At 40.1% G+C, this 14,583-nt stretch overlaps 1 protein-coding gene across 1 annotated transcript; it reads left to right on the forward strand.

Moving 5' to 3' along the window:
* The first annotated feature begins 9,735 nt into the window (after positions 1-9,735).
* LOC113000458 (uncharacterized) lies at positions 9,736-10,384 on the forward strand. Its single transcript, XM_026127132.1, has 2 exons — positions 9,736-9,978; positions 10,133-10,384. The coding sequence occupies exons 1-2, from the start codon at positions 9,736-9,738 to the stop codon at positions 10,382-10,384; spliced, it is 495 nt and encodes a 164-aa protein (XP_025982917.1).
* Positions 10,385-14,583: the final 4,199 nt, after the last annotated feature.

The raw sequence follows: 14,583 nt of genomic DNA on the forward strand, positions 1-14,583 counted from the left end.
CAATTGAAAATAAACTTCTTTAAAGAAAAAGATAAACAACAATAAATAAAAGAAGTTTAAGGGAAGAGAGAAATGCAAACTTGATTTATATTGGTTCGACCACTTCCCGTGCCTACGTCCAATCCTCAAGCAACCCACTTGAGATTTTCCACTCTCTTTGTAAAACTCCTTTTACAAAGTCTGAACCACATAGGGACAACCCTTCCCTTGTGTTCAGGAATCCTTTACAACAAGAGACCCTCGGTCTCTTAATCCATTTTCAGAAGTAAGAAGAAGAGAAGAAGAAATCTCTCTTGAAAGAGAAAGATATTACAATTGAAGATCAATCAAGATTCCTTATTGAGTATAAAAGTGTTTGACCAAAGAATCCTTTTTGAGAGGATAAGACATTTCAGTTCAGAAAAACTCTCTTAATCTTTTGAGAGGATAAGACTTTTGGGGCAATAAAAACTCTCTAGAATTTTCGTATCCCAAATCACTTATATATAGGCTTTTGATGGCCATTCAAAAACATTTGAAAATATGTGACTGTTGGGAGTTATATTCAAAAATCCTCACTAGTAATCGATTACAATAATGGTGTAATCGATTACACAGTTACTTCTGAAGAGTTATGACTCTTCTCATTTGAAATTTGAATATTTAAACACTGGTAATCGATTACCAACTTACTGTAATCTATTACACAACTTTGAAATTTAAATTCAAATTTGTTATGGTTGTTTTAAAACGTTCCTAACCTCTGGTAATCGATTACAAGCCATGTGTAATCGATTACGTGCTTTCTAAAATATTTAAAACCTTTTAAAACCTTTTCAAAAAACATATTGGCCACTGGTAATCGATTACCAGAGAGTAAATCTGAATTTAAAATGATTTAGATAAAATTATTTGGCGAAACATTTTGCTTTTTCAATTTGGAAACTTCTTCCTAAGATTCTAGAGATTAACTTGATCATATATCTTGATTTTCATGGATTCTTGGATTCTTGTCTTGAATAAAACTTGAGAAGCACTTGATCCTTTGGCATCATCAAAACATCAAAATATCTTGCTTCTACATATAAACCATACGGATCAACGTGATCCATATAAACCTTACGAATCAACTTGATCCATATAAACCTTACAGATCAACTTGATCTGTATGTTGAAATTAAACATAGGGATCAACTCACTCAGGGAAACCAGCAACACCAACTCGCGTACCTGGTGTACCTCCGATGACGAACCAACCACCGCAACAATGACCACCAACCGGTAACACTTTCACCTCCATCCAAACGGCACCTCACTCAACGACAAAAACTAACAGAGAAGAAAGCGAAGCGCAAATGCCACAAAATAGTAAAACCAACTTAAGAAAAGGAAGAAGAAGACATAGGGGTAATTCTGGAACCTATGATGATCGCGAACCTTGGTTCGTGGGAACAGAATGACAACAGTAGAGTACGAGAAGCGAGATTCTTTTCTGGAGTCGCCAAGTCGACATGATGACGTTGGGATTATTTTGGGAGAGAGTTGTGTTTTGTTAATCGACTCCTCCATAGCTGATTCCATGATTCTTTCATTGAATTAAAGATGTAAATCACAAATTTAGTTATATGTATGAACAAATTTACTTTCCGTTATGTGAATGGTGTGTACTGAGTTACTATTCTTATATATATGTATATATATATGTGTGTGTGTGTGTGTGTGTGTGTGTGTGGATTCACTTAAGTAATGGTGTATTGTTTGGTGAATGTATATTCAAAAGAAAAATTTACGTTCATTTTTCATAAGTAAATTAACGGAGTTTTCATTTAAAAATTAAAATTTTTACGGTCTAGAGTGGTGATATCGTAGCGACGAGGTGGGTCGTTACATTAGTGGTATCAGAGTCGGTCGAACCTTTTCGTCCAGTAAGTTGTGAGTCTGCTATTTTTTTCTGTGCATTTTGTGGTTGCCTTGTTGAATGCTTAATGTTTGTTGTTTACAATTGGAACTTACTCACTTTGTTGTGTTTCCATGAGTTATAGAGATTTGATTTTTGTAGTCATAACATGTTTGTTCTCCTGATGTATGCTATACCATGAGTTTCAATGTCATGTCATGAGTTATCAAACTGGCCATCCGTATAATTTATGAAGTGCAATGGGATGATATGGCAAGCGATCAGGAAATACAAATGATGGAAAGTGAGTGTTAATGTCTCGAGAGAGGACTAGTTTAGAGGAATACTTTTTCGAGGCATCAACTCTCAAAAGTAACCAAGTAGGGACTTGTGATGGTTGTGATTTTTGTGTTGCTCTTTTTCTTGTGTGTATTCTTTCCATGTCTCACTTCCTAGTGTGTATAGGGAGTGATGGCTGGACGGAATGATCGTTGATGCTCTCCAAGCCTTAGCTCAGGTTATAGGGAATCCAAATAGGGGAGAAGCTACTGGAATTGTTGAGTACCAAGGGTTGGACCGCTTCCAATGGAACAATCCTCCTGCTTTCAATAGAGGATACAACTCTGATAGTGCTCATAATTGGATAAGGGAAATTGAGAAAATTTTCTGAGTGATGGCATGTTCAGAAGGGAAAAAAGTTGTTTTTGGTAAATATACTCTGGTGGAAGAAGCTGAGTATTGGTGGGAGGATACTCGCCAATGCCTAGAGCCTGAAGGTCAAGAGGTGACCTTGGATGTCTTCAAGAGGGTATTTTTGGAGAAATACTTTCCTGAGGATGTCAGGAACAAGAAGGAGATGGAGTTCTTGGAGCTCAAGTAGGGAAACATGACTGTGGCTGAATATGCAGTCAAGTTTGAGGAGCTGGTGAGGTACTTTCCCCATTATCAAGGGAGAGATGGTGAAAGTTCTAAATGTGTGAAGTTTCTAAACAGCTTGCGACTTGAAGTGAAGTAAGCTATGAATTACCAGGGTGTTCGTCAGTTTCCACTCTTGTTTAACATGTGCAGGATTTGGGATGAAGATTCTTGAGACAGGGTGAGCTATTATAAGATTATAGGTCCAATAAAGAACAAAAAGAATGGACCTCAACATCAGGGAAAATCGTACTCGGCCCTTCCTAAGCAATATTGTAGTGGTAGCAAACCCAATATCTTCCCCACTTAGATCAATTGTTACAAATATGGTAAGCCAGGGCACATCTCCTCAAATTATGTTGATGAAGGCATGACATATTTTAATTGTAGACAAATGGGGCATATCCAGAGAGATTGTCCATATGCTAAGAAGGAGCAGAATGGTGGGGTCTGAATGACCAAACTGGACATCCGAAGGCCACAGGAAGAGTCTTTACCCTTAACGATGCTGAAGCTTTGAAATCCAAAATCTAATCCAAGGTAAATGTTTCATAAATGGGATTCCCTTACTCGTGCTATTCGATTCCGGTGCAACCCATTCATTTATATCCTATTCGTGTATAGGGAAACTTAAGCTTTTTGTGTCTTCTTGAAATAAAGATCTGGTGGTAGAGACTCCAACTAGTGGTTATGTGTTAACTTCTAATCTGTGTTTGAATTGTCCTGTGGAAATTTCTAGTAGAACATTTTTGATTGATCTGATTTGTTTGCCTTTGAGCCAAATTGATGTTATTCTGGGTATGGATTGGTTATCTTCCAACCATGTCTTGTTAAACTGTTTTGATAAAACTGTGGTGTTTGATGGTTCTGGAGTGAGTAAGGATATGATGTTTATCTCTGCCAAACAAGTTGTGACATCTTTAAAAGAAGATGCTCAAGTGTACATGATCTTGTCTAACCTGGAAATAGAGACAAAGGTTTCCATGTGTGACCTCCCTGTTGTCAGAGAGTTTCCTGAAGTGTTCCCTAAGGATATATCCAGTCTACCACCCGAGAGAGAGATAGAGTTTTCCATAGACCTGGTACCTGGTGCTAGACCCATATCCATAGCCCCTTATAGGATGTCTCCTATAGAGTTAGCTGAGCTTAAGAAACAGTTTGAAAAGTTGTTGGAGAAGTGGTCTGTAAGACCCAGTGTATCTCCATGGGGAGCATCAGTGTCGTTAGTAAAGAAGAAAGATGGGACCATGAGGTTGTGTGTAGACTACCGCTAGTTGAATAAGGTGACGATCAAGAATAAGTACCCTTTGCCTAGAATAAAAAACCTTATGGACCAGCTGGTAGGAGCTTGTGTGTTTAGCAAGATAGAACCTAGGTCAGGTTACCATCAGATCCGAGTGAAGTCTAAGGATATACCAAAGACTGCTTTTAGGACCCGTTATAATCACTATGAGTATCTAGTCATGCCCTTTGGTGTGACTAATGCTCCAGGTGTGTTTATGGACTACATGAATAGAGTCTTTCACCCTTACCTTGATAGTTTTGTGGTAGTATTCATAGATGATATTTTGGTATACTCCAAGACTAGAGAGGAACATGAAGAACACTTGAGGATTGTGCTGCATACCCTTAGGGACCAACGACTTTATGCTAAGTTTTCCAAGTGTGAGTTTTGGTTAGAGAAAGTTAGTTTCCTAGGGCATGTGATATCTCAAGGGGGTATAGCTATAGATCCCTCTAAGATAGAAGCCATTATTGAGTGGGAGAGTCCTAAATCTGTTTTTGAGATTAGGAGTTTTCTGTGCTTAGTAGGATATTACCGGAGATTCATAGAAGGTTTCTCCAAGTTAGCTTTACCTTTGACTAAACTAACTTGTAAGGGTCGAGGTTTTGTGTGGGATACCTAATGTGAGCATAGTTTCCGAACCCTTAAGGAAAAATTGATGACCGCTCCAATGCTAGTTTTGCCTAACCTGAGAGAACCCTTTGAGGTGTATTGTGATGCATCAAAGATGGGTTTAGGAGGAGTGTTGATGCAAAATGGCCAAGTAGTGGTCTATGCTTCTAGACAACTCAAGACTCATGAGAGGAATTATCCCACCCATGATCTGGAGTTGGCTGCTGTAGTTTTTGCCATTAAGATGTGGAGGCATTACCTGTTTGGCTCCAAGTTTGAGGTGTTTAGTGATCATAAGAACCTTAAGTACTTGTTTAGTCAGAAAGAGTTGAACATGCGTCAAAGGAGTTGGTTACAGTTTCTTAAAGATTATGATTTTGAGCTTAGCTACCATCCCGGCAAAGCCAATGTAGTGGCTGACGCCTTGAGTAGGAAATCCCTACATATATCTGCCTTGATGGTTAGAGAGATGGATCTCCTAGAAAAATTTAGAGACCTTAGCCATGCATGTAAGGTTACTCCTAATAGTGTGAGATTAGGAACTTTGAGGATCACGAGTGAATTACTAGGAGATATCAGGGAGGGCCAGAAGACTGATCCTTTTCTAAGGACTCAGTTAGAAGCTATAGAGTCAGGAAGAGATAGTAGTTTCAATGTTGGATAGGATGGAGTCTTGAGACTTCAAGATAGGATTTGTGTTCCCAATGTGAGCGAACTTAGGAAGATGATCCTAGAGGAAGGACGTAGGAGTAACCTGAGCATCCATCCTAGTGCTACCAAGATGTATCAGGATTTGAAGATGATGTTTTGGTGGCCCAACATGAAGAGAGAGGTTAGTGAGTTTGTGTATGCATGTTTAGTGTGGCGTCCCCAAAATAATGACTGGTTTAATAGTAATAATTTAAACAACAAAAACCATGGGAAATTTTTTTTTTCTTTTTCTTATTCGTTTCTTTCACTTTTCACAATAATCAAGTTCAGAAGGAAAATCATCACTATAGAGTCCTGAATGGCCAGTTCACAACTCTATTCGGAGTCATTTCTTTCTGATCACTCATAACTTCTAAATATTTTGCTGTTTCAAAATGAAGAGTGTACCAGCCATTACTTTAGGTCGTCACATGAAAATAATAGAATAAAATACGATCGATAAACTCTTTTGCAAATAAAGTTTGCTAATGCTTTCTTTTCAAATAACAAGATTAAACATAAGTACATTCATCATTTAAAGTTGTCCAAAATATGGGAGTTTTGCAAAATACATAGTGTCATCCCGAGCAAAAGTATCCACTGTAGTAGCCTCAGCCACATGTATACAATCATCAAATTCCTATACAATAGGTCTACCCATACAAAAACAAAAGAGTAAACCTAACAGTCAGTACTAGATACACCCACCCTCAAAAAGTATATAAAACTAGTCTAAGGAGCTGTCTACTATGATGAAGAGCCTCCACTAGTCGCCATCTCTCCAGGGCCGCTCTCCTCCGTAGAGTCTGCCTCAGATGCCGACATGACGTCCTCGGGAGAATCCACCTCAAGGGGTGGGTCCTCATCACCCTCTAGAAAGTCAAGAGCATCCACAGCAAGCTCAGGAGGTAGCTCCTCTGGGTCTTCCTCAGATGACGTCACCTCGATCACTTGGACTGGCTCCACTAGACGATATGGTGTAGGCGTGGGTAATATCCACTCCACAGTGCGCTGAAGCGTACGCGCGGGTTCATCTGGATGCACCAATGAAGTAGCCGTGAATCGAATCGTGCCCCGAAATCGGCACCTCACATTGCCTTCGAGGGTCTCCCAAGCTCCCTCTAGGTACTCCATCTCCACTCGGTCATGGATTAGTTGCGCTGCCATCACGATCTACAAGAAATAAAAGAAAGGGGTAGACTCTTTCACGTGATATCTAACTACGGAGCAACACAATGCGTCTCATAACCACTACATGTAAGTAAAAAGGGTATCTCAAGGCTTTTCATCTCTGTTAATCGATTACACAGCCTTGGTAATCGAATACCAGAGGCTAAACTCGAATTTCACTTTTAAGCCTTGTAATCGATTACCCACCCTTGGTAATCGATTACCAGAGGCCATATCCCATGTAACACTCAAAGTTCACAGCTGGCCAGCCACCACACAAGCCTCCTTGCTTTGTGGTCTTTGTTCTTTTATCTGTTGACTGCCAGGAGCTCTCCTGTTTAGGTACATCACAGGTTCTCACTGACTGACTATGCCCGGGATGGGTCGGGATTGGTCAAGCTTGGTTTTGGGCAATAGCACCCCACCTGACGTCCCCAAGGTCTCCTGACCCCCGCGACATATCTCCAGGTACCACTCTGTGGTCAACGAATAAAAGTAGGAAGTCTCACCCTTCCACACTTCCTCACTTAAAGCTTGTAGGATTATGGGGTACCCATCACATGTGGTACTAGGTGGCGATCGGGCGATGGTGCAAGACAATTCTCCACATCCACAAAATCACGTATAAACCCACCATCCCCTGTTGCCCACCTCCAACTGAGCTCACGTACTCCCACGTAGCCCTTATCCTCGTTCCTCTCAACACCGGGTCCCCATCAATCCTCCCAAGCTTCCACAACATCCAAGTAATTCCACATCCAATCATCATGAACTAACAAAACCAAGCAAAATAGGCAAAGGCAGAAAACTCTGCCCACAACACAAACCAATATCACAGCTTTTCACATACAAATACCCTAGTAACATTCTCTTCGTTCCAATTCGTTAACCGTTGGATCGACTCGAAAATTTTACTGGAAGTCTCTAGTACATAAGTCTACATTTTGACCGTTGGGATCTGCTAGAAAACGTCCAGAACCCAATCGGTGCTACTCTTTCCACAACCAGTAATTTCATTACATTTTCTGCACAAAGTCAAATTCTGCTGCACCTAGTTGACAGCAAAATTCTGCATAAGTGCAGATTTTCGAAATCACACTCTCCCTCATCCAATTTTGCCCAAATTGAATCCTACAAGTCCCAAATCATGTGTCAATCATGTCTAAACCAAGTACAAGCTTCAGACCAAAATAACTCAAAATCTAGGCATCTAAACCCCCTCAATTTAGTGGATTTTTCAAGGTTTGAGAAGTGAAAATGAGAATGGGGTAAATTTGGAGCAAACTTTCACCTCAAACAAGTCTATATCATCAATCTAAACTTGCTCAAACTGGTTTTACGCCTAAAATTCCACCGAATCAAAATTTGACTCCTCAACACCCAATTTTTACCCTAGAAATGGTTCTTGCCTTCACTTTGGTCATTTGTTTTCCTCTCTTGCACAGCCCAAGCTTTCTCATAAGTCCTAAATGACATTTCAAACTAGGATTAACTCATTTTAACCTCCATTTACCACTGAATCCAGATTTGGCCTTCCAAACCCTCAAAGCATCACACTTTTCCACTCACAGGACTACATTCTCACTTTCTAACCCTAGGTTAACTCTACCCTTCATCCCTAGCAGTTTTCCATCAGCAATTTCAGCACATAAACATCACAAGCATCATCATAAAAACCCTAAAACAGAATGGGTAAGCTTGACTCACACCAAACATGGCAAGTTCAACATGCTTTCAACAAATTCCTTCACAAATAACTACCACAATGCATAAACCTAGTAAAACTACCCATCATATCTCCCCAAACCCCATACCCACAAAATTTTAGGTGAGAAGAAGTCTACCCAAACCTGAAATTTCGAAGTCCCACACGTAGAGATGCGCTTCACGACTCCGAAAATGCCCTCCTTTCGCGATTTGGAGCAGAAATGGCTACCAAAGGTTGGAGCTTTGTTGAAGCTTCAATGGTGGAGGAAGAAGAAGAGAATGGCAACGTGAGAGAGAGAGGGAGAAAGGCTTCAGAAATTTTGGGGCTGAGTGAGGAGAGAGAGAGTGTTGCTTTTTGGTTTAAAAAGGCTTTTCTCTTTTCTATTATTTTATTTTAAGCTATGCCACATGTCTCCATTTGAGTGGAGCAAAAGGGCCCACTTTTTCTCTTCATGTGACTCATGCTCAGCCACATGAAGAGAAAAATCTGACCTTTTGAAATGCCAAAATCCTGCCTCAGTTTGCGTGTCGTTCCTCTGGTTCCAGTCCCTCGCGTTTCTCTGCGCCCGTCGGGGCCAGTTTTCGAAAGTAGGCAATATATATATCAAAACGCTCAGGATAAAACCCCGAGTGTGGTTCAGAGGTTGATTTTGTTAAATTTTAAGTTGCACGCAAAATGATGATTTTTAGACTAATTAATGGAGAATTAACCTATAACCATCCAGTTATGGATTTCTCTTCCTTAATTAGCCTAACCCGCGTATCTTTTCCCCCAAAAATACCTACTTCTACCAGAAATATATACATATATACATACACTGAATAATACTTATATATATATATATATATATATATATATATATATATATATATATATATATATATATATATATATATATATATATATATATATATATATATATATATATATATAGCCATTCAAAATGCACCGTTTACAAAAATTCCGGGTAGAAATTTCCAGGATGTCACATTTAGTCTATCAGAAGGCTAAGATAGAACATTAGAGACCTTCAGGGAAGTTACAACCCTTAGAGATACCCCAATGGAAGTGGGACAATATTTCTATGGCTTTTGTTGTAGGACTACCTAGGACCCCTAGAGCTTTAGATTCTATCAGGGTTATTGTTGACAGACTGACCAAGTCTGCTCACCTTATTCCCATTAATATTAGATTTTCCTTGGAGAAGTTGACCTCCCTGTATATTAGTGATATTGTCAGATTACATGATGTGCCATCTAGCATAGTGTCTAATAGAGATCCTAGGTTTACCTCTAGATTTTGGGAGAGCCTGAATAGAGCGTTGGGAAAAAAGCTCAGACTGATGGCCAAACTGAATGGACCATTCAGTCACTGGAGGACCTTTTGAGGGCGTGTGTCTTAGAGAAAAAGGGGAGTTGGGAGAGTTTTCTGTCGTTGATAGAGTTCACTTATAATAATAGTTTTCACTCTGCCATTGGCATGGCTCCCTATGAAGCTCTGTATCGTAAAAGGTGTATGACACCCCTATGTTGGCTAAAGCCCAGAGAAGATCTCACCTTAGGAACTGAAGTGGTACAACAAACCACCGAGAAGGTCGAGTTGATCCAAGAAAGGATGAGGATTGCTCATAGTAAGCAATATAGTTATCAGGATAAGACGAGGAAAGACCTAGAATTCGAGGCTGGTGATCATGTATTCTTGAGAGTCACTCCATGGACTGGGGTTGGTCGAGCATTGAAATCCCAAAAAACTCACACCTCACTTTATCTCTCCTTTCCAAATTCTTAAAAGAGTCGATCCTTTGGCATACCAAATTGCATTGCCCCCGTCTCTTTCTAATCTTCACAATGTCTTTCATGTGTCTCAACTCTATAAGTATATCCATGATCCGCCTCATGTGATCGAATTGGATAACATACAAGTGAAGGAGAACTTGACATATGAAATATTGCCTTTGAGGATTGAGGATAGGCGAACAAAGCACCTAAGAGGGAAGGAGATTCCATTGGTCAAGGTGATCTGGGGAGGTGCATCAGGACAAGATGCCACGTGGGAATTAGAGAGTCAGATACGAGTAGCCTATCCATCCTTGTTTGAGTCAGGAAAATTTTGGGGACAAAATTTCTAAAAGGGTGGGAGAGTTGTAACACCCTGAAATATTACTAATTATATAAATCGATGTTTAATTGTATTTATCGTGTCATTTGACTATATGATTGACTTGAATGAGTTGAGGTATGACTTGAATTAGTCATGTGTGAATTTCTTGATGTGGATGTTGAGTTATGTGAGTTATGTGGAGTTTTGTTGAACTAAGTTGAAATTATGAGATTTCAAATTTTACCTAAACCTATTGTCATACCCTAATTTTGTCCGGGGATTATTATTTGATGATATACAACCTTTGATTGGCCGCTTCGAGATACTTGGCACCCTTTGTTGCACAATATGTGAAGTCCCGAGATGTGCCGAAAATCAAAAGGAAGCAGGCTTACGTGATCCGTGAAAATTCCGTAATGTGACAGAAATCGAAAGGAGGTGTTTTTCGCAATTCGTAGGTTTTCGTAACTTCTTCGAAAGCTAAAAAAGAGTAAATACATAATCCATAAGGATTCGTAACCTTGCGGAAGGAAAATAAGTATCGTTACGAAATTCGTAAAGTTTTGTAACGTTACGAAAAAAGAATTACCAAAAAAGGTTAAGGGGGGTGCATTTAGTAAAAATGGGGGTACAAATAGCAATCAGGCCCACTTGGGCCTTCCAGATTCTTCCTCCAGAAGGCTGTTGCTTCTGGAGGAAGCAACCTTGCTCGCCTGGGCGAGCTGGGTGGCAAGCTCCTCCCCTATTTTGCTATAAATAGGGGGAGGAGTGAAGAGGGAAGGGGTTCAGCCTTCTTGGCACTTCTTATTCTTTCGAAATTGCTGAGGAAAATTGTTTCCGTGAAGAAAATCCAAGCCGAGGTGCTTCGTTTTCTTCAGTCTTCAATTGGTAAGTACCCCAAACCGAGCTTTTCAATTCATTCTATGTACCCGTGGTGGTCCACATTTTGTTTCATGTATTTTTATTCTCGTTTTCATTCGCTTTCTGTACCCCCTTTTGACGTGCTTCAGTCATTTATTTAAGTCATTTCACGCCTAATCTAAAAATAAAATAAATTTCCACCGATCATTTGAATTGTAGTATTCGTTAATTTCTGTTAAAATGAATTCCGACCGTTCGGTCGTGCCGTAACCACGTTGGAAATAAAAAAAGAGGTAAAATAATAATATAATAATAAAAAAAATATCTTTAGGTGAAATGAAGCACAAAAATCAATCGGACGTTTTCTCTTTGGGATTTCTCAGTCTTAATTGAATTGACTAAAAACTAAAGCGAAACTAAGGCTAAAATTAATTCACCAAGTCAAGCTCGTCCACCAAAAAATCACTAAAAAAGGGATTTGAAAGTTTTATCTCAGCTTTTTCTTACTAAGTTAAATGGATCATTTTTAAAGGCCCAACACCTTTAAGTGATCACCTTTCAAGTAAAAGAATCGCTTGATTCACCTTTAAAGAAAGAACTATGTAGGTCTGATGTCCTCTTCGATGGAGGGTACGTAGGAGCAAAAGCCCCGCTTTTGTCGACCTCAAAAAATAAAAAGAAATAAAAGTTAAGGTAATACAATTTCCACAATTCTAAAAACAGGTTGTTGTCCTTTGAGACAAACGTGAGAGTTGCTAATACCTTCCTCAAACGTAAATACAACTCCCGAACTTAGAATTTTCATTTTCGACGTTTTCCTCCTTTGGAAAGCGCACCCGTGAGCCTCGCCTTCGCTCGCCCGCAAAAGGGCACATTGCGACAGTTGGCGATTCCACTGGGGACTATTTTTGTGAGTTAGGCCTATTTTAAGGAATTGTGGAATTGTGAAACTTTGTGTGTGCATTTATTGAACTGTGTAAAATGTAATAACTGCTGTCTTTTCCACTTTTTTACACTGCATTCTAAGCACCCACGGGTTTGAGTGAAAAAAAAGGGGCCCTATACCCAGGTTCATGGAAATTTAAGGAGTGGAGGTGAATCTATGATCATGCTAGGTCTCAGACTTGCTTGATAATAGTGAAACCTCGTCTAGAGATGATACCTCTAGAAAACAGCCGTGTGAGTTATGAATCGTTGGGAGTAGTTATTAGAGACCCCTAGAGATTATCCTATAGGTCCCTAAAATAGGGGCACAAAGCGAACACGTTGCGTGCCTTTTAAACACTGTCATGCATATAACCTAAAGGTCATGTACGCCCTTGTTGTATGATTATTTGAGGATATTGTCATGCTGTGTAAATCCCCCTGTTGCGCTTTTGCGCATCTGCATCATGTTGTCACACATGTGTTGTATGTGGGTCTCGTCTTTTGTCGTGGGAAGTCGGAAGATCCATATTGTCTTCTTAACTGCACACATGGGGCACTGCGCCCCAAAATGCGCAAGTAAGGAGAGATGATTTTCGGGGCTCTCGTGTCCGTAAATGCATTCATATCATGCATCGCATAAGCATCTCTTCATGGCATCATAATGAACATATCGTTCCTACATTTGTCCGTTATCATATTCCAACCTCACATTTTGCATGAGTCATTGCATCATCATGCATATGCGTTCACTGTCTTTATGATCTACAAATTGCATACCTTTTTGTTCTACATGTTTGCTCATACATGATCCTTGTGCCTTCCTCTACAAAACAAAAACCAAAAAAGGGAAGCGCGGAAATTCACGCTGCATTCTTAGTTGCATATATTCGGTACCATGAGCCAACCATGTTGGGATCATAAACCCATTTCACTTAAAAACAAAATGATTGAACATGGTACCTAATGCATGGTTAACTAAGAAAGGATGTTTCTTCGGGCATCTCAATCTCATAATTACATTTTTCATGCATAGCATGCATATTCCCGAGTCTTTCATCCCTATGAAATGTTGATGAAGTATTGGCGATCAAAATTGCCATTCCCTGGGTTATGGGGTTGAACCAAGCTCGTGCTTTTATGAAAAGATTCATCGAGTCAAGTTGAAGTATGGAAGTAACCATCTTGCAAAAGTTGGGGCAAAAGGTGGATTGTGTTACATCATTGCTTCGGCTACTGTCAAACACATTTAGGATTGTTGATATCCTTGTTACTTCCAGTTTCACCTTGACAAAGATGTCATGGACCAAGTTGAAAATCTAAATTGATTCAACCCCATGTCCTGTGTAAAAATTCGCAATACTTCAACTATGCATCATTCGCATACATCCATGCTTTTCATTGGTTGCATTGCTCATTACATTCTTTCCTTGAAAAAAAAAATAAAAAAAGGGAGAACTTAATCATTGTTATAAAAAAGAAAAAGAACCCGTTTTACGACGCCCTTACCGAACCTGTGCTAGAGCTAGAGTAATGGGTGAAGTAGAGGAGATACAAGAGAAGATAAAGGCCGACATGGAGGCCATGAAAGAGCAAATGGCCACGATGATGGCCATGATGAGCATGAGGAAGATAATAGAAGCCAATGCGGTTACAATTGCCGCTACCAGCATTGTTGCTAAGGTGAACCCGATGCCCCCATCTGGCCTCAACCAAATGAATCATCCAACCTTAGATATGGTAGGCAAAGATTTGGGAAGTAGGGGCGGCCCCCATTATGCGCAAAACGAGCACGCCTTCCCGCCATATGGCTTGCCTCTCAACTATACGCCACCCAATGTGGCGTACACTCCCAATGACGATGTCAATAACTCCACTCCTATACCCATTGAGAGCCAACAACCCCAAACCGATCATGCATATGTCTCTTAAACTGTGGGGGAGACACATTAAATTCCCCACCACAATCTAGCCGACTTCGAGCCTTGCCGCGGATATGCCACGGAAGGGCAAGCAGTTGGTGGTATACCCCTACAAAACCCTTTGGAAGGACCTCAGTATCACCCACAACTACGCCTCTTGCATTCCATAACAAGCAAAAACCCTCATGCTATGGCAGAAATGGGAAAGTTGGATCATCTAGAGGAAAGGCTCAGGGCCATTGAAGGAGGTGAAGATTATGCCTTTGCTAACCTAGAAGAGTTGTTCCTAGTACCCAATATCATCACCCCTCCCAAGTTCAAGGTGCTGGACTTTGATGAGTACAAGGGGACTACTTGCCCCAAGAACCATCTAAAGATGTATTGTCGGAGGATGGGGACATACGCAAAAGATGAGAAATTGCTGATACATTCCTTCCAAGAAAGTCTTACTGGGGTAGCTGTTACCTGGTACACTAACTTGGAACCTTCCCGAGTCCATTCTTGGAAGGACCTAATGGTT

The sequence above is a fragment of the Glycine max genome, chromosome 2 (genome assembly GCF_000004515.6).
Source record: "Glycine max cultivar Williams 82 chromosome 2, Glycine_max_v4.0, whole genome shotgun sequence".
In the NCBI taxonomy this organism is placed as follows: domain Eukaryota; kingdom Viridiplantae; phylum Streptophyta; class Magnoliopsida; order Fabales; family Fabaceae; genus Glycine; species Glycine max.